Below are 19335 nucleotides of genomic sequence, written 5' to 3' on the forward strand. Positions count from 1 at the left end.
GAGCAAGGGAGCAGTTCTTATACCCACCTTTCTCTGATGCCCAAGCACACATCCACCTCTGGAGACAGGCAGGTATCAGAGCCGGAGGTAATACAAGTTTATTGAGCACCCAGGCTGGAGGGCAGGCCTGCCGTGGGCCGGCCTGGGAGGGCCTCACAAGCGCAGCACCTGGGCGCCGTCGGCCGCCTGGGAAAGGTAGAAGGTGGCGGTCCCGCTGTACTGCCCCTGTAGGAGGGACGGGTGGGGTGGGGTCTGAGCACAGCACGGCCCTGGGAACCCATCTCTCCCGCTCCCCCCGGTCTCTGGCACCTGCCCACCTGGATGTGCTGCATCACTAGGCAAGCGGCGGAGGCCTCCAGCAGGGTCACCGTGCAGCCACCAAAGCCACCGCCTGTCATGCGGCTGCCATAAACCCCGGGCGCAGAGAGCGCGGCCTCCACCAGCTGATCCAGCTCGGGGCAGCTCACCTCATAGTCATCCCTGCAGAGAGGACGCGGGGGTAGGGGGGAGGCCGTGAACCAGCCCCATCCGGCACAGGGGACAGCCTGTGACCAGGAGGTGCCGGGCACCCGGGATCTCACCTGAGCGAGTGGTGACTCTCCACCATGAGGCGGCCGAAGGCTCTGTAGTCGCCGCGGCTCAGGGCGGCTGCTGCCCGGGCCGTGCGCTGGATCTCACCCACCACGTGCCGCGCCCGCCGGAAGGCCTCCCCGCTCATCAGCTCCCTGCCAGCTGGGGCGGAAAAGGAGTCAGAAGACCCACCATCCACCGCCTCTGGGCCCCTGTGCATGTGGAAAAGGGGCACGATGGCTCCAGGGCACTGGCTGGGTGGGGGGGGGGGGGGCGGGTGCGGGGGCATCTCCAGTCTGAGACCTGGTTCTGACTGAGTTCTGGGTAGAACCTCGGGTTGGTGACCAAGGTTTCAGAGCCTCCCCTCCTCGACTATAAAAGGGGACACCCGCCTCATTTGGCGCGCAGGGAAGACTGGGTGAGCAGACACATGGAGTGGTCCCAGCAGGGTGCCTGGCACACAGCGGGTGCTCGATAAACAGCAGTTTGAGCCCCAGACTCTTGGTGCTTCCATGGTGAGTGGGACACAATGCTGCCTTCAAGAGGCCAAGACAGAACAGGAAGGAAAAGTCCTGCTGGTGTTTTTGCTGGAGTTAACAGCGAAGCCTCCGAGAGCCAGGGCTCCAGAGTTGGGGTACAGACCAGGTCTGCCCGGGGCACCCCAGGGAACCAGCAAGCCGTCCCACTGGCTAACGCTGAAGCGGGCAGAGCAAGCTGAGTCGCTGATGGCAGCCCTGAGCACTTAGGACTTTACAACTTAATTCCGGGTGCCAGAGAGGTTCTGGAGCAGGGGAGGGATGGAGCTGAGCTCTAGCTGACGAAAGTGACTGCCTTGAGCAGGGGGCCCTGCTGGGAGAAGCCAGCGCCAGGAGATGGCAGCTGTTAAAACAGTCAGAGACCAAGAGAGGCCGGGTGTGGGGAGGAAGGAAAGGAGGGCAGGGAGGACTCAGAGGTGGCTCTGAAGTTTCAGACAGCAGTGACAAGGGCGAGGAAATAACAGAAAAGGGGAAGTCAAAAGGAGAGGCGTCCAGGGGAAGGAGGAGGCGTTCTGTCAGGGTCAGGCGAAGGCTGCAGGACCCCAGTGGGGGGCTGCAGGCTCCCATCGGAGACCTCCGCGGAGCAGCCGTGGCTGGCGCTCTGTGCTGGGGACAAAGCCTGGGGCAGGCCTGGGCAGAGACACGGGGCTGTGGCCAAGCAGATCTGGCACTGAGAGGGCAGGGAGGGCAACCCCCAGGTTTCTGTGGGGAACCCCTGGGAGAGCTATCATGGCGGGTGGCTTGGGAGACGGGCGGGCATATTCAGAGGATTTAGAAATGAGGAGAAATGAGAAAACGGGGGCCGTGAGCAATGGGTACTCTTCCCAGAGGACTGGCATGGGAAGGAGACTCTATTTTAGGAGGTTAGAAAACTGGGCATGTTTCAAAGCAGAAGGGGAGGAGCCAGGCAGAGGGCAGAAAGGCAGGCAGAGGGCAGCACTGTTCCTGAGGTAGAGGGAGACCCCCGGGGGAGGCAGCGGATGGAAGGGCTGAGGTGGAGGGAAGAAATGGCAAAAGCGCTCAAGTGTGAAAAGCTCGGCCACAGTCACCTGCAGAGAGCAGGTGGGGCAGGTCTGAAGGTGACAGTTCACCAAGGACAAGATGGTCTCTGAGATGGGCACCCCGACAATGCGAGGGAGGGCACAGCTCCCAACGCCAGCAGCCTGGCCCCTCAGTCAGGAGGATGGAGCTGATCAGCCTGGGTTCAAGTCTCAGCACTGCCACTTACTGTACATTCCCCAATCAAAAAAAAAAAGAAAAAAAAAGAGAGAATAATAACAATATCTGCTCTACAGAGTTGTGAGAGAATTAAATGAGTTAATGTTTACATGACCTTTAAACTGTTCAATAGATCTTCCTGGCCATGTGTATCAGGAAACTTAAAAATACACGTTATGGGAATTCCCCGGCGGTCCAGTGGTTAGGATTCCACGCTTTCACTTCCGAAGGCCCGGGTTCGATCCCTGGTTGGGGAACTAGGATCCCACAGGCCGGGCTTCCCTGGTGGCTCAGTGGTTAAGAATCCACCTGCCAATGCAGGGGACACAGGTTCGAGCCCTGGTCCTGGAAGATCCCACATGCTGCGGAGCAACTAAGCCCATGCGACACAACTACTGAGCCTGCGCTCTAGAGCTTGTGAGCCACACTACTGAGGCCCGCACTCCTAGAGACCGTGTTCCGCAACAAGAGAAGCCACCGCAATGAGAGGCCAGCGCACCGCAACAAAGAGTAGCCCTTGCTCGCCACAACTAGAGAAAACCCGCGCACAGCAACAAAGACCTAATGCAGCCAAAAATAAATTAAATTAAATTAAATTAAATTTAAAAAAAAGATCCCACAAGCCATGTAGCATGGGCAAAAAAAAAAAAAAAAAAGAGTTATGTTTTGACTTTGTGATCCTACTCCTAATAATCTAATCCTAAGAAAACAGGAAGAAAATGCAGAAAAAGAATTATGTATAAAAATACCCATCCAAAAAAAAAAAAAAATACCCATCAAGGGGGCCTCCCTGGTGGCGCAGTGGATAAGAATCTGCCTGTCAATGCGGGGGACACAGGTTCAATCCCTGGTCCGCGAAAATCCCACATGCCGCGGAGCAACTAAGCCTGTGCGCCACAACTACTGAGCCTGTGCTCTAGAGCCCGTGAGCCACAACTACTGAAGCCTGCATGCCTAGAGCCTGTGCTCCGCAACAAGAGAAGCCACCGCAATGAGAAGCCCGAGCACCACAACGAAGAGTAGCCCCCGCTCACTGCAACTAGAGAAAGCCCACTCACAGCAATGAAGAACCATGCAGCCAAAAATAAAAACAAACAAACAAAAAAACCAACCCATCACAGGGACCTCCCTGGAGGCGCAGTGGTTAAGAATCCACCTGCCACCTGCCAATGCAGGGGACAAGGGTTTGAGCCCTGTTCTGGGAAGATCCCGCATGCCGTGAAGCAACTAAGCCCATGCGCCACAACTACTGAGCCTGTGCTCTAGAGCCCGTGAGCCACAACTACTGAGCCTGCACGCCAAAACTACTGAAGCCCACGCACCTAGAGCCCGTGCTCCACAACAAGAGAAACCACCGCAATGAGAAGTACGCGCACCGCAACGAAGAGTGGCCCCCGCTCGCCACAACTAGAGAAAGCCTGTGTGCAGCAATGAAGACCCAAAGCAGCCAAAAATAAATAAATTTATATAAAAAAAAAATCCATCTCGGTGTTAGGTATGATTACCAGAAAATGGTTAAGTAAATTACAGTGCACCTAGATGCTGAAATGCTATGTAGCTTTAAAAAGCCGTGTTGATGACAGGCCTTTCATGACATAGAGAAGGGCTCTGAGATAATGTTAAGTAAAAAAAAAAGGGCAGGGCTTCCCTGGTGGCGCAGTGGTTGAGAATCTGCCTGCCAATGCAGGGGACACGGGTTCGAGCCCTGGTCTGGGAAGATCCCACATGCCGCGGAGCAACTGGGCCCGTGAGCCGCGATTACTGAGCCTGCGCGTCTGGAGCCTGTGCTCCGCGACAAGAGAGGCCGCGATAGTGAGAGGCCCGCGCACCGTGATGAAGAGTGGCCCCCGCTTGCCGCAACTAGAGAAAGCCCTCGCACAGAAACGAAGACCCAACACAGCCATAAATAAATAAATAAATTTAAAAAAAAAAAAAAAGGGCAGGTGGCAACACTGCATATACTCAACCTTGAAAATACAGATATTGAAACTAACATAACATTGTAAGTCAAGGATATTTCAATTAAAAGTTTTTTTTTTTTTTTAATATTTATTTATGGCCGTGTTGGGTCTTCGTTTCTGCGCGAGGGCTTTCTCTAGTTGCGGCGAGCGGGGGCCACTCTTCATCGCAGTGCGCGGGCCTCTCACTATCGCGGCCTCTCTTGTTGCGGAGCACGGGCTCCAGACGCGCAGGCTCAGTAGTTGTGGCTCACGGGCCTAGTTGCTCCGCGGCATGTGGGATCTTCCCAGAGCAGGGCTCGAACCCGTGTCCCCTGCATTGGCAGGCAGATTCTCAACCACTGCGCCACCAGGGAAGCCCTAATTAAAAGTTTTTAAATTGGGACTTCCCTGGTGGTACAGCGGTTAAGAATCCGCCTGCCAATGCAAGGGACACAGGTTTGAGCCCTGGTCCAGGAAGATCCCACATGCCACGGAGCAACTAAGTCCGTGCGCCACAACTACTAAGCCTGCGCTCTAGAGCCTGTGAGCCACAACTACTGAAGTCCACGTGCCACAACTACTGAAGCCTGCGCACCTAGCGCCCGCGCTCCGCAACAAGATAAGCCACCGCAATGAGAAGTACGCGCACCACAACGAAGAGTAGCTCCCGCTCGCCACAACTACTGAAGCCCATGCACAGCAACGAAGACCCAACGCAGCCAAAAAAAAAAAAAAATTTTTAATTAATTAATTTTAAAAAAGAAAATACAGATGTAGAAAAACACTGGAAGGAAATATACTAAAATGCTAATAGTGGCTATCTCTGGGTAGTGATCTTATAGCTTGTTATTTTCTTCTTTGTACTTTTTTTTTTTTTTGGCTGCGTTGGGTCTTCGTTGCTGCGCACGGGCTTTCTCTAGTTGCGGCAAGCAGGGGCTACTCTTCGTTGTGGTGTACGGGCTTCTCGTGGTGGCTTCTCTTGTTGCGGAGCACGGGCTCTGGGCACTCAGGCTTCAGTAGTTGTGGCTCGCGGGCTCTAGAGCACAGGCTCAGTAGTTGTGGCTCACGGGCTCTAGAGCGCAGTCTCAGTAGTTGTGGCTCATGGGCTTAGCTGCTCTGCGGCATGTGGGATCTTCCTGGACCAGGGCTCGAACCCGTGTCCCCTGCATTGGCAGGCGGATTCTTAACCACTGCACCACCAGGGAAGTCCTCTTCTTTGTACTTTTCTGTATTTTCCACGGTGGATACTTAATCCTCACATTAGAAAAAACAATATGGAGATTTCAAGCAGTGCTAAGTCAGCAGTGTTGGGGGAGTGGGCAGAGCTTGGCAGAGGTCCCTGGAGGTGAGGGGATGTACATCCGGGTCAAAGCCACAGCGAGACCCCGGCAGCCCCCCTCACCCCAGGGTGCCCAGCCATCTCCAGGACACAGTACACCCAGCCAGCTCTCACCCTCCAGCTCCTCCAGCTGCACCTCACGAAGGCTCTCCTTGCCCAGCGCCCGGGCCACTTCTTCACACTGGCGCCGCCGCAGGGGATACTCGCTGGAGCCCAGTGAGTGGCGGACGTTGGAGTTGGTGATGAGCACAGCCAGCTTGGGATCCAACAACGGCACCAGGCTTGTCTCCAGAGACCTGGGATGGAGATGGAGCCAGGAAGATGACAAGGCCAAGCGTCTGTTTGCCACGCATGTTTCATCCAGGAGCTCCTACGAGGTGGGAGGGGACAAGGGGAGCCCCTGACCTGCAGTCAATGAGCAGTGCGTGGCCCTTCTGCCCCAGCAGTGCGATGAGCTGGTCCATGATGCCACAGGGCACCCCTGCGAAGCTGTGCTCAGCCCGTTGACACACCTGGGCCCGGGCGGCTATTGTCCCCGAGTCTGCAGCACAGGGCAAGGTGGGAAGGCTGGGGCCCAGGAGGGAGCACTAGGGGTGGGAGGGTGGGAGCAGCCCCCAATGTGTCCAATGATACTCCAGGGAGATTCCCCACCCACTCCCCCAAAGCCACAATTGGGGTAGGAAGCTCTGATCACAGGACCTCAGGGAAGGAGGGCTGGGTTGGGAGCTGGGGTCTAGGAGGTACCTGGGCAGAGCTGCTGCAGGAAGGTATACGTGGCCACTTCCAGGGATGCTGAGCTGGACAGCCCACCCCCCAGGGGCACTGAGCTGACCACCACTGCACTGAAGCCAGGGAGGGGGGCAGCTGCAGGAGAAAGAATGGATGATGGTAAGACGGGCCATCTGGAAGGATGAGCACAAGAAGGGCATGTATTCTGGTACAAAGGAGGCAACTGCCTGGCAGCTGCTTCCAGGGAAATGTGTCTCAATTGTCAGAGGCCACCAACCTGTTGGGCCAAGGGGTCCGCCGCCCTCCATCCTCCTACCCTGAGGTTCCTAGGACACGGTCTCCTAGTCCTCCTGGTTTAGGGCTCTGGAGACCAACGGGCTGGGGTTTGAACCCTGGCTCCTCCAATCGTGTCATGGGCAACCCAGGGCAAGTTCTAGAACCTCTCGGGGCATCAGTCTCCTCACCTGTACAATGGGGATGCTCCACCCTGCATGCCTACCCCCACAGTGGATTAGATGAGCTAATGAGCTTTGCGGCTGAGAGACAGGAATTTGACCCAGGCCTGGGCCCCATACCTGGGTAGTGCTGAATCACTCCCTTGACGTAGTTGGCCCAGTGGGGGGCCCCAGGCTCCAGTGGCCGCTGGGTTGTGGGCAGGGGAAACTGCAGCCGCCGGGGCTCGTCGGCATCCTCAGAGGTGGTAAGGAGGGAGATAAGCCCATCTGCCCGGGGGCTACCCACCAGCACAGTCCCAAGCTCCAGCGCCTGGCAGAAGAAACAAATAGTATGCAAAACTTCCAATACCAAGGGGCCAGGGACAGACAAGGAGGTGACCTCCAGGCTCAACATGATGGGAATAGGGAGTGTCTCAGGGAAGAGCCTGCATGTTCATCTGGCCTTGGGGGGCTTGGGTCCCATCCCATAGGTCTTCAGGGGCAGGGCCAGTGTAGCGGGAGTGCAGACCTGTACTCTGCCCTAAGCGTGGGCTCCTGGCTGTGGGTCAATAGGAAAACAGAATCAGACGAGCTCTTTCTGACGCCTTCCCATTTTGGAAGATGCAAGGTGGGATGGACATAGCCCCAGACTAAGGCAGCTCCACCTCAGCTGTGTGACCCTGAGCAGATCACTAGCCCTCTCTGTGCCTCCATTCCCTCCTCTGCGAACTGAACGGGCTGGACCAGGAGGCTTAGGGCTACTTCGCCTCGGTTTACAGTTGGGCCCCCTTCCGCATTCCCCGACAATCTGAGGCGGCTCCCAAGGAGATGGCGAGGATCAGCGGTCCACAGCCTACTTCCTCGCGGATTCCCCGTTTCCTCCCTTCCAACGTGTGAAATGCCCCGTCCTAGGGTCTCTCCCACGTGCTCGTCCCCCACACTCGGCTGGAGTAAAAGTTCGGAGCGGCCCGCCCGACAGCGCGCGCGGGGAGATGGCGCCTCCCGCGCAGCCCCTCACCATGGGCAGCACCAGGCCCTCGTTGTAGTCCGTGTGCTCCCCGATGAGGTTGACGCGGCCCGGGGCCGACACGGCCAGCTCGGGCTCGGCCCCGAACTCCTCCAGGAAGGCTCTCCGGGCCTTGGCCAGCAGCTCCCCGGGCTGGCGCTGTTCGGAAGCGGCCATGACACTCACCCTGCGGCTCTGCCGGGCGCAGTCGGGTCAGCTCGGGATGCTCGGGGCGGAGCCGCGCGGCGTCGGCTCACAGAGCTGCACGCACCGCCCCAAATCGGGCCGCGCTGGCCCCGCCCCGCCCGCGGTTCCGGCCCAATCCACCAGCTGGGCGCGCGGGGCGGGCCGGCGGCGGGCTTTCCAAAGGAGTGCTGGGCGCCCAGCGGGGCGGGTATTGGCCGGCCCGGGAGATCTGAGCTGCTCTTTCCTGGCCCTGGTGCCCCTCTCTGTGTCCACACCCATCCACCCAGCCATCTACCCGAGCCGGAGCAATAGAGCTGGCTTCCAACACCTGGGTTTCCCAAAAGGATCTCCTAGGTCCTAAAGTCCTGCAACTGTGAGAGGTCACCAGCCTCTGATCATAAATCTGTAAGAGGGCAGCCGGACAATCAGTGTAAATAGAAATAAGGAAAGCCAAGTTTGGTGGAGTCACTTTCTACAGGCTTCTCTTCTAGAGTGGACCTGCTGTCCCAGCTCCTAGCAATGGAGGAGTAGGGAGGGTGGAGATGGACAGCAGTGGGCCCAGCCCCTCCTGGAAGGACCCACCCAGCTGCCAAGGTAGGTTGGGCTGTTGGCCCCAGCAGGTGCTTTCTCAGCCTGGAACCTTGGTCCCAGGGCCTGGTGCCCAGAGTCTGACACTAGCCACCTCCTCTCTCACCAGCCTGCATCCTAAACCTTCAAGCTGTCCGCAGCTCCTGACTGGATGCCTGTCCACAGTTGGCCACCACATATGAAAACTTGGAGGGAAAGGCTGAAATGTAAGCACACTCTTCGGGATTAGAGTGGGGGTTTTGGGGAGGGTTGCAGCCAGGGTAGCTTGGGGTCTGCTCAGGGGGTTGCCCCAAGAACATTCAAAAGTCAGCTCTGAAAACTCCTAGAAGTAAACATAAGGTTAAACCTTTGGGACCTTGGCTTAGTCAATGGTTTTTTAGATATGACACCAAAAGCACAAGCAACAAAAGAAAAATATGTAAATTGTACTTCATCAAAATAAAATACTTTTGTGCATCTAAGGACCACCCCATCAAGAAAGTGAAAAGACAACCCACAGAATGGAAGAAAATATTTGCAAATCATATTTAAGGGACTTGTATCAAGAATATATAAAGAGGGCTTCCCTGGTGGCACAGTGGTTAAGAATCCGCCTGCCAATGCAGGGGACACGGGTTCGAGCCCTGGTCTGGGAAGATCCCACACGCCGCGGAGCAACTAAGCCCATGTGCCACAGCTGCTGAGCCTGTGCTCTAGAGCCCACGAGCCACAACTGCTGAGCCCACGTGCCACAACTACTGAAACCCACGCGCCTGGAGCCTGTGCTCCACAGCAAGAGAAGCCACTGCAATGAGAAGCCCATGCACCACAACGAAGAGTAGCCCCCGCTCGCTGCAACTAGAGAAAAACAACAAAGCAGCAACAAAGACCCGACGCAGCCAGAAACAATAAATAAATTTTTTAAAAAAAGAATGTATAAAGAGGGACTTCCCTGGTGGTGCAGTGGTTAAGAATCCGCCCGCCAGTGCAGGGGACACGGGTTCAAGCCCTGGTCTGGGAAGATCCCACACGCCGCGGAGCAACAAAGCCCATGTGCCACAGCTGCTGAGCCTGTGCTCTAGAGCCCATGAGCCACAACTGCTGAGCCCACGTGCCACAACTACTGAAACCCACGCGCCTGGAGCCTGTGCTCCACAGCAAGAGAAGCCACTGCAATGAGAAGCCCATGCACCACAACAAAGAGTAGCCCCCTGCTCGCTGCAACTAGAGAAAGCCCGCGCGCAGCAAAGAAGACCCAACGCAGCCAAAAAAATTAATTAAATAAATAAATTTTTCAAAAAAGAAAGAAGAATGTATAAAGAGCTCTTACAACTCAACGGTAAAAAAGACAATTTAAAAATGGGCAAAAAGATTAAATATAAGGCTTGGGGATCAATAAAGAAAAGGTTTAAAAGCTTGAAAAAAATGGGCAAAAGATTTGAACATTTTTCCAGAGAAGATATGAAAAGATGCTCAACATCATTAGTCATTAGGAGAATGCAAATCAAAACCACAATGAGGGGACTTCCTGGTGGTACAGTGGTTAAGAATCCACCTGCCAATGCGGGGGACACAGGTTCGAGCCCTGGTCCAGGAAGATCCCACATGCCGCGGAGAAACTAAGCCTGTGCGCCACAACTACTGAGCCCATGTGCCACAACTACTGAAGCCCGTGTGCCTAGAGCCTGTGCTCCGCAACAAGAGAAGCCACCACAATAAGCCCGCTCGCTGCAACTAGAGAAAGCCGGCCAACGAAGACCCAACGCAGCCAAAAAATAAACAAATTAAAAAAAAAAAAAAAAAACCCACAATGAGATAGTACTTCACATCCATTAGGATGGCTTAAGTTAAAAAAAAAAAAAAGACAGAAAATAGCAAGTGTTGGTGAGGATGTGGTGAAATCAAAACGCTCATACACTGCTGCTGGGAATGTAAAACAATTAAGCAGTTCCACAAAATGTTAACCATAGAGTTATTGTATGACTCAGCAATTCCACTCCTAAATGTACACTCAAGAGAAAAAATATAGCCACACAAAACCTTGTACATTAATGTTCATAGCATCACTATTCACATTAGACCAAAGGTGGAAGCAATCCAAAAGGGAAAATGAATAAACAAAATGTGGCCTATACAAGGGAATATTATTCAGCCATAAAAAGAATGAAGTTCTGATACCTGCTACAACACGGATGAGCCTTGAAAACATAGTAAATGAAGGAAGCCAGTCACAAAAGACTACAAATTGTATGATCCTATCCAGACGAAATGTCCAGAATAGGCAAATCTATAAAGACAGAAAGTACATTAGTGGTTGCTTGGGGCTGAGGGGAATGGGAGAATAAGAGGGTGTTAGGAAAGAGTACCAAGTTCCCTTTGTGGTGATGAAAATGTTCTAAAATTGACAGTGGTGATGGTTTATCCATATCTGTGAATATACTGAAACCATTGAATTATACACTTTAAATGGGCCTTTTGAGCACTCCTCAGTAAAGCATTTTTTGGCATAGGCAAAATAAAACAAGACAAAACGGTGAGTGGCCCTTGGGGCTGGTTAAAATGGAATTAAACTCACAAACCATGCCTCCCCACGAGGCAATGACTGGAGAAGCCTCCCCGACTCTGTACATCATTTACCCACCTCAGCTTTGATGTCCAACAGCTCTGAGCCCAAATCTTTGCCCTTACTATTGTGTGATCTTGGTCAGATGACTTAACCCCTCTGAGCCTCAGTTTCTCATCTGTAAAGTGGGGCTAGTGTGTTTCCTTCCCAACAGACTGTTTCAAAAGGAAGTGAATGAGGTCATCTTCATAGAGTGCCCAGCCCAGCCCCTGGCACTTGGTAAGCACAGAATAAATGTTTGCTATTATAATCAATCATCCATTAATACAACAGACATTGTTGGACTCTCCAGCAGGCAGTGGGCCAGATAAAAGCCTTGGTCTGATAGGGAGGCAGTCTCAATCTGACCCTCGCCCCACCCTGACTGAGATAAATGCTCTGACAAAGGAATAAAGAGCTTTCTGGGAATTCTGATCACTAGGCAGCCCACACCTCTGTTTATTTCCATTGTTTCATTTTGATTGAAAACACTCCCTTTGACCCATCTTCATCCTTTGTATGTTTCAGTTGTTCTTGGAAAACCTGATTTGACCCAAGGGCAGGTGCTCCTGATGGCTCACTCCGGACTCTGAAACACTGATTTCATTTGGGAGACCTGTTTACTCTCAGTGTTTGAATCCCATCTAGCATGTTACATAAAATTTGTTCAGAAGAAAGTCTGCCTCTGACCTTTAACCCTCCCTCCCATTTCCTGGCCAGATGTCACAAGAATGAGGGGAAGGTGGCACCTTAAAGGGGACACTGCCACCCAAAGTCTGTCCTCTGCTCTGCTGGCCAAAAAAACTTACTTGTATCAGAGCAACCAGAGCCAACTGTCACACAGGACTGAGGTGTCATGATAGAATTCTCAGTAATAGCCCCCATGGGGACAAATTATCCAGTGGTGGGAATACCACCCGTGCCGGCTGAGTACCCAGTGGCCTAGGCAAGCTGTTTGTCCAGGTCATGGCGAGACCGGGCCCACCACTGAGGACAGGTTTTCCAGAGGCGGCTCTTCTCTCCCAGAGTCCGTGTTTGTCCCTGCACTCAATTCTTAGCCCTTGGGCCCTCCCTGCTGGACCCCATCTTTCTTCATGCAATGAAGGTCTCTGTGCTTCATGCAGCTCTGGCCTCTCTGCTGCAGTTAAAGACTGGTTTCCTGATGGGACTTGGATCCATATCTCCCAAGCTAATATCTACAGTCTCTGAAAATGTTTGCTCTCAGCAGGTGGCTCACCCTTTCACCCATTCTGGGAGGTTCTTTTTGTTGTTCCCAGGGGGTTAACCTATCTCCTGATTTGGGCCCCCTCTGCCCGTCTGCTACATTAGTGATAACAGCTTCTGTAATGTTGACAATGCCAATGTCAAGCTTGTGGTAAACCCTGGTACCAGGGCGGAGATGCAGCCTGCAGGGCAGCACTGGTTGTTCACTACCGGTGCCCGTTCTGATCGGGCAGTGCTCTGGACTTCGGTTTTAAAGGCACCAGACTTTGCACACATTGTCTCATTAAATCCTTCCAAGCCTATTGCGTAGACAGTGGTTTTATTCCCATTTTACAGATGAGGAAAAGAAGCACAAATGGGTTAAGGAACTCATCCAAGTAGGACAGCTGGGCCTTGAACCTGGGTCTGTCTGATACTGAGATTGTTCTCTCAGCAACCGCCCTGTCTCCAGGAGCACTCTGACCTGCTGCAGCCTCTGCTCTGCCAGCCTCTGCTTACTGGAGGATTAAAATCCAAAGCTCAGCCTCATAGTAAGGAACAGGAGGGGCAGCTGCTCTCCTGGACCCCTGGAGCCCCACTTCCTACATGGAACACTCCCGATTTGGAAGCCAGGCCAGTTACCAAAGCTCTTGGGAACCTGACTGATTCTTCGCCACTCATGCCAGAAGCAGATCCAGCCAGATGCGCTGTGGGGCTGCCAGGGCCTTGGGTCGGCCGGCAAACACGCCTGGAGTCTGTGCTGTGTGCCAGGCACGACTCCAGAGGCAGACAAGACTCAGGTCTTGCGTTCGGAGCACCGGGAGTTTCTTGTCCATCCCCGGCCTCAGGTGCCCCGCTAAGAGGCGCCAGCTGCAGGCCTCGTTTTATTTGGTACCCCCACTGTGTCCCTGAAGTTCCTGCCCTCTAGGCTGACGACCACCCTGCTGATGGCCAGGCAGGGAGCAAATCCAGACTCACAGGATGCAGCTGCGGCTGTCTCTCCCTGCACCTCGCCCTATGCACAGCAGCTGGCAGGTCTCCAGGCCACTGTGGGTGGGCAGGAAGACTGAGACTGGTCAAAGGCAGGGCACTGAGGAGGGAGAGGCCCTTGGACTGTCGCAGGACCCTCAGGTTCATGAAGGCTGGGCCTTGGACCCAACCCCATGCTGATGCTCTTGGCTCAGTGCCAGCCAGTGAGGCGCTTATGGGAAAGGTCCTGGGGCCTAGTGTGTCCGACAGAGAGGGTGGGAAGGGAGTAGAGGTTAACGGAGCCCGGGCACCATCTCCCTGGGGACATGTGCAGTCCCTCACACACCCCTCAGCCAAAGGCGGCCAGCCCGAAGCCTGCAGCCCACCAGCCTCCCTTCCCCAGAGCCCTTCTTGTCACCGGTACTGGTGAATTGGAGATGGCCTTCTCCCTTTCAGCCCACTCTCCCTTCCACTGTGTATATTCCCAGAACTGCAGCTTCCTGAACGGGGGCTGGTAGCTGCCAGAGAGAAGACCCCAGACCCTGACTGCCCAACCACGCCCCTCTGTGCCCCTTTCCAGATCACATGTGACCTTTTAGCTCCTCCAAGAGTCACAGCCTCACTGAAGAGCCGCCCCGCCGCCCCCTGCCTTGCTTCCCTAGCTGGGGTGGAGGGGGGGTGTCTGCAGAACCTCTTAGCTTCTTTCTCAGGAAGGGCAATGGGGTAGGTGGAATGGGGGTGGAGGGTCCCTGGCTGGACACTGGACACAGGGCTCAGGTGAGGACACCAGGACAGGCTGGGGACACGTCACACCCAAGTCCCATGACTCTGCTTGGAACAACGGTGATTGTCGGGGTGGGATCCCTCACTGCCAGGGGCAGCTGGGCAGCAGGCAGGACCACAGGGAGCAAGCACCTCTCCACCCACCCCAGGAGGGAGGACAACAGCCTCTGGTCCCTGCTCACAGCACAGCCTCTGTGAATATACTCAAAGCTGTCCCAGCTGCACCCACCCACCTCGGCCCACAGCCTTGCTCACTCCCCAGACCTGCTGACAAAGGAGTCAGGGAGCCAAAAGGCCGGCCACCTGGCCCAAGGACATTAGCCTTCTGAGCAGGGTGCAAGGATTTGGGTTAGCAACCTGGGCAAGGGTCAGTTCTTCCTTCCTGCCTTCCTCCAGCCTTGCCTTCAGGAAGGTAGGTGGAATGCTGGCTGCTTGTGCTGGAGCTGCTGGCCAGAAGCCAGGCGCAGCTTGATGGAAGGGTCTGGGCTGCTGACATCCCTGAGGAACGCCTACAGAGGCAGGTGCCACGGCCAATGGGCTGAGGGAAGGAAGAGGCCGTGGAGCGCAGACAGAGCACATGGAGCTCAGCTGTGTTCTCGTATCAGCGCCCGAGGTGGGGCCCAGGGAAATGCGCTGTGACTGCCGTGGTGAGGTGACTGTCAACGGATGGGGAGGTGGGGGTGAGGGCGGGATGCCCAGGGCGGAGGCTCAAGGCTCTTGGGCCTAGCGGGCCACGCTACCCACAGTGAGACGACTGCTACAGAAGGGTGTGCTGAAAACTACCCCTCGTCCTTCTCTGTGGCAGGGCAGGTTGGCCACAGGCCTGAGGCACTGATCCCTAACTTTGTGCTGTTGCGTCCACAGGCAGGCTGGCCCTCGCCTGCAGAAGCTTAAGGGCAAGCCCTGGAGTTTCCTGTGGGTCCAATGGCACACAGCTGACTAGACTGTGTCCACCCTCTGCTGCCCTACCTGAAAGTGTTCCAGAAGGGGCCTGCTTTCCTACTGAGGCAGACCCCAGCCCCAACACCTGACACCAGGCAAGAAACAGTGCTTGCAAGAAACCAGGTAGGGGGAGCCCCAGGACACGACCATCGGGGAGAGCTGAGGAATGCACTCCCCCACCCACCACCAGCTGAGTCAGAAGGCAAGGTTTTCTGAACATTTCCCCCACAAAACTTTGTGAAAGAAAAACATTATCATCCAAATGAAGACCATTAACAAGATGAGAAAGTCTAAACTTTAAAAACTTTATTTTTGTCTCATCCATCAACAGCACAGGATGCCTTCATGAGCTCCAATTTTTGCTTGCTTTTCTCTTCAGACTGTTCTACCACTTTAACCCATGGGTATTATAACATGTGGGCAGTTTCCTAGAACCAGAAAATATTTCTGCCCGTTGGCTTAAAAATTAAAAGTATGGAAGTGTAAGTTGCACTATTTTAGCAGATTCCAAGCTGCCCCGTAAAATCCTACCTTGGGATGCAGACTTGGTGAGAAAGTTTGTCGCCTACTCTAGCTCGAGTGGTAACTCAAGGAGACGCATCACCATAGCTGTTTCTCTACTTGTGTTTGGAACTGCCAGACACTCCACACCACGTTCCACTGGCTAGGATTTCAATGTCCTTCACAAGAACAATGCAAGTAAATTGTCAGAGTTGGTTCCAGAACTCATTATGATGCACCTTCTAGGAAACCAGTTCATTATACTGTATCAGATTTTGACACCTCATAAAAAGCTCACTAAATTACCAAGATTCCCAATCCTAATCTGACTTGCCTCTTTCCAATCCTAAACCCCTTAAAACCCTAAATTTGAAACTAGCCCAAACTTAAAAAAAAAAAACCCCACCGAACTGTTTTATCAGAGCATAGAGACTTCCTCCAGCTACTGACTTCAAATTATACAGAATTCTTTTGTCTGATTGGTGTGGTTCTTGTGCCCATGTCTTGCTGACATACTATGCTTCACTGGTGGCCATCATTGGTCAAGAACACTAGTTTCATACTGAAAAAGCGGCTTAGACTAACAAGATTCTATACCTGTGGGCTTGTGTTAAAATAACTCGCTATATGAAGAGATCTATAAATGTGCTTCATAAACAGGTTCAGGAACAGACCCCAAATTTGAGTCCTGGAATTTCAAAGAAATTTACTTTCCTTCACAACAGAGGCGCAGGGGGGAGAAGCATATTAATAAGAGTCTTAAGTCCACACTGCATATACAGCTGTCATGGCATTTTTATAGAGCAGAGAGCTGTTTACATGCTTTGTAGAAATATTTCTGTAAATAAATATACTTCCTTTGTCTACCAAGCAAAACCTGAAATAAACTTAAAGGACCTAAATAAAGGATGTATTAAGCTTTCAACATTCAATTTAGGTTTTTGACACTTAGTTGGATAAACAAGTTTATTTGTAAATTTAGTCAACATACATAATTGACCTAAAAACTTCAATAGAAGGATAAATTTTAAAACCACTTAGAAAGCCATCTCTATGAAGTGATTTTTCCCAGGACCTTATACCAGATTGACACCATTTTAACCGGCAGAGGTTCCATGAGCTGAAGCTGTGTGTCCCTCCCCCACAGCAAGTTTAGCCTAAGGGTTATTATAATACAAACTCCACAAGGAAAAGAAGTTTGGTATTGTTCCCTCTTGGCAGAGAAAAACTCAACCTAGTTATGAGACCAACCACAACACAAAGAAAAGCTGCACTAACTACTATATTAGTGACAGATGATGCTGGTGTGAATAACTTGTATTATATTCTAGAGCCCTTATAAATAAATCCCCCCGTTAGTGTCTGCATTATCAGCTAGAGGGTTAGTCAACATGTGGTAGAATGAGGACTTATGCAAGGTATAATGCGCAAAGCATTTTACTACGTATGAAAAACAAGTGCAGTCTAGTTAGGAGAAAACCAACCGGACTCTATATTACACACACCTTAATGACAAGACTCCCCACCACATGTGAATGTAAAACATTTAATTTAAAAATGTTGACACTACAATATATAAAATAGCTATTATAAATGCACATAGTGTATTCTATAGCTGCCAGGTTTACTTTTTTTTTTTAATAAGGAAACTGTAAGTTACACTGTGGTTAAGACTTGTATCTTCACCCTTGAAAAAGCCCACATTCTATCACAGTGATGTATGGTCAGACTTAACAGCCCCAATTGTTAAACACTTGGATCAAGTCATAACCAGTTTTATTGCAAAAGGACCCTGTACACATTTATCAATTCTAGTACCTTAATAGCTACCCAACAAGTCATTAACATACAGAAACATGCATCATGAGAAGCAAGAAATATCACCCATCCCTTCTGCATATTAGCAACTTGTCACTCCTGAGCAACAGTGCTCACATCACTGAGGTCTGTGAACAGTCAGTCACTTTTCGCATTCATCCTGAGTGAAAGATGGAATGACTTAAGTACAAATGCAACATATTATAAACAATTTCTTACAAAAAAAAGTCACAAATTAAACCAAAGTATTTTACAGAATTTACTACAAAACACCATAAAAACTGCCTTCACTTAAGCTCTCTCTCCCCGTATCCGGCGAGCCAACTGGATGTCTTTGGGCATGATGGTGACTCTCTTAGCGTGGATGGCACACAGATTAGTATCTTCAAACAAACCCACCAGGTACGCTTCACTAGCCTCCTGTTGAGGACAAGAGCCACACTATTAACGCTCTCCGAGGAGGAGAACCGCACACAAGCCCTCCGCCCCTGCTACACGCAGCCTCGGCCACCTCACCTGAAGCGCACCAATGGCGGCACTCTGGAACCTCAAGTCGGTTTTGAAATCCTGGGCGATCTCCCTCACCAACCTCTGGAAAGGCAGCTTCCGGATCAGAAGCTCGGTGGATTTCTGGTAACGACGGATTTCTCGAAGCGCAACGGTCCCGGGCCTGAAGCGAAGAGGAAGGCGTAAAGGGACACCGGTTAACCGAGAGCGCAGATCAAGCAGCAGGAAGCGTCCCGCTCGCGGCGCGCCGCCGAGTCATTGTTTTCCTGCCGCGCTGCCTACCTGTAGCGATGAGGTTTTTTCACCCCGCCGGTAGAGGGAGCGCTTTTCCTGGCCGCTTTAGTGGCCAACTGTTTGCGGGGCGCTTTGCCACCCGTGGACTTACGAGCAGTCTGCTTGGTTCGGGCCATTTTCTTTCACCTGCGGAACAAATCCCTGACTCCGGGGCCTCGACGCTCGCCTCCCGGGATGCGGCGGCGGGAGTGCAGGGGGCGGGACGCCCGGCGCCGCTGCCCTCCCGCCTCCTCGCGCCCCAAGGCGGGCGGCAGATGGCCGAGGGCTGCCGCCTCCTCCCCCTCCCCTAATGACTCAGGCTGCAAGTAGCAACAGCCTCCCCCGGGAGGGGGGGCGCGGGGAGGAGTCACTTCCCCTCCTCGACGGGCGGAGGCCCGGCTGCCCGGAACCCGGCGTCGGGACCTCTGAATCACCAGCGGGAAAGAGGCGGAGACATGGTTCCGGAACGAAGCCCCAAGGGAAAACCAACCGTCCCCCCCACGCCGGCACCAGCAAGCAGCCTGGGCAGCCCGCAGCAGCCGGCACTCGGCTCTCAACAGCCGCGGCCCGCGACACCAACGGCTGACAGAGCCTCATGTCACGCGTAAACCCAAGAACACTTACCCAATGCCGAAATTTTACGCCGCTTCTCCGACAGCCGCGCCGCTCCTGCTGCCCAATGAAGAGCCGCAGTCGCCGAACTAACAGAAGAAACTCCTCCGACTAACGACCAAACCGCTCTGCGTTCCAGGCCCCCCTTATGCCTCCGTTTTTATACCCACGCTTCACGCTGCGTCTCTGCGTCATAGGACCCTAATTTGCATACACCAACGACTTTTTCTATTGGCTGACGCTTTCGCCGACGCGCTGACATCCCCCGACACAAAGGCCGTGCTTCGGCCCCGTTCGCTGATTGGCGGACATCTAGACCACTGATTGGCTGTTAAAGTGGCCTAATGATTGGATGAATGGAAAGCGGAATGGACGAATCAGAGTTTAGCACTAAGTGGCTCTTCTGATTGGATAAAATGTAGCTATGTTTGGATCCTTCCCTTGGTTCCAAAGCTCTACAATAGAAAGTCAATGCAAATGAATTGCACTGGTCCCTATCAGGACTTAAGAGTCGGGACGGGAAGGAGCCTAACCTTATTTGCATCAAGCTAATACAATGCAGGAGGAGGAGAGGTTTCTTTAACGAAAATTTTGTAAATA

At 53.0% G+C, this 19335-nt stretch overlaps 2 protein-coding genes across 2 annotated transcripts; both read right to left on the bottom strand.

Moving 5' to 3' along the window:
* Positions 1–75: 75 nt before the first annotated feature.
* GALK1 (galactokinase 1) lies at positions 76–8004 on the bottom strand. Its single transcript, XM_059908874.1, has 8 exons — positions 7785–8004; positions 6908–7097; positions 6348–6467; positions 6009–6144; positions 5718–5899; positions 582–732; positions 318–480; positions 76–225 (listed from the first exon to the last, which is right to left on the bottom strand). The coding sequence occupies exons 1-8, from the start codon at positions 7947–7949 to the stop codon at positions 154–156; spliced, it is 1179 nt and encodes a 392-aa protein (XP_059764857.1). The 5' UTR covers positions 7950–8004; the 3' UTR covers positions 76–153.
* A 7304-nt stretch (positions 8005–15308) lies between these two features.
* On the bottom strand, positions 15309–18881 carry LOC132356234 (histone H3.3A). Its single transcript, XM_059909156.1, has 4 exons — positions 18748–18881; positions 18133–18270; positions 17860–18013; positions 15309–17763 (listed from the first exon to the last, which is right to left on the bottom strand). Exons 2-4 carry the CDS (start codon positions 18258–18260, stop codon positions 17635–17637), a joined length of 411 nt encoding a protein of 136 aa, XP_059765139.1. The 5' UTR covers positions 18261–18270; positions 18748–18881; the 3' UTR covers positions 15309–17634.
* Between the last annotated feature and the right edge of the window lie 454 nt (positions 18882–19335).

Source organism: Balaenoptera ricei, chromosome 20 (assembly GCF_028023285.1).
Source record: "Balaenoptera ricei isolate mBalRic1 chromosome 20, mBalRic1.hap2, whole genome shotgun sequence".
NCBI lineage: Eukaryota > Metazoa > Chordata > Mammalia > Artiodactyla > Balaenopteridae > Balaenoptera > Balaenoptera ricei.

What these genes read in the sequence shown, in the direction of transcription:
- GALK1 (XM_059908874.1), bottom strand. Translation starts at nt 7,949, where the DNA reads ATGGCCGCTTCCGAACAGCGCCAGCCCGGGGAGCTGCTGGCCAAGGCC. An exon ending in AGTGATTCAGCACTACCCAG is followed by an intron (nt 6,468 to 6,907) that starts GTATGGGGCCCA and finishes TTTCTCCTGCAG; the next exon opens with CTGCCCCCCTCCCTGGCTTC. An exon ending in CCTGCAGCAGCTCTGCCCAG is followed by an intron (nt 6,145 to 6,347) that starts GTACCTCCTAGA and finishes CCTGTGCTGCAG; the next exon opens with ACTCGGGGACAATAGCCGCC.
- LOC132356234 (XM_059909156.1), bottom strand. Translation starts at nt 18,260, where the DNA reads ATGGCCCGAACCAAGCAGACTGCTCGTAAGTCCACGGGTGGCAAAGCG. An exon ending in AAAAAACCTCATCGCTACAG is followed by an intron (nt 18,014 to 18,132) that starts GTAGGCAGCGCG and finishes TCTTCGCTTCAG; the next exon opens with GCCCGGGACCGTTGCGCTTC. An exon ending in CCGCCATTGGTGCGCTTCAG is followed by an intron (nt 17,764 to 17,859) that starts GTGAGGTGGCCG and finishes TGTCCTCAACAG; the next exon opens with GAGGCTAGTGAAGCGTACCT.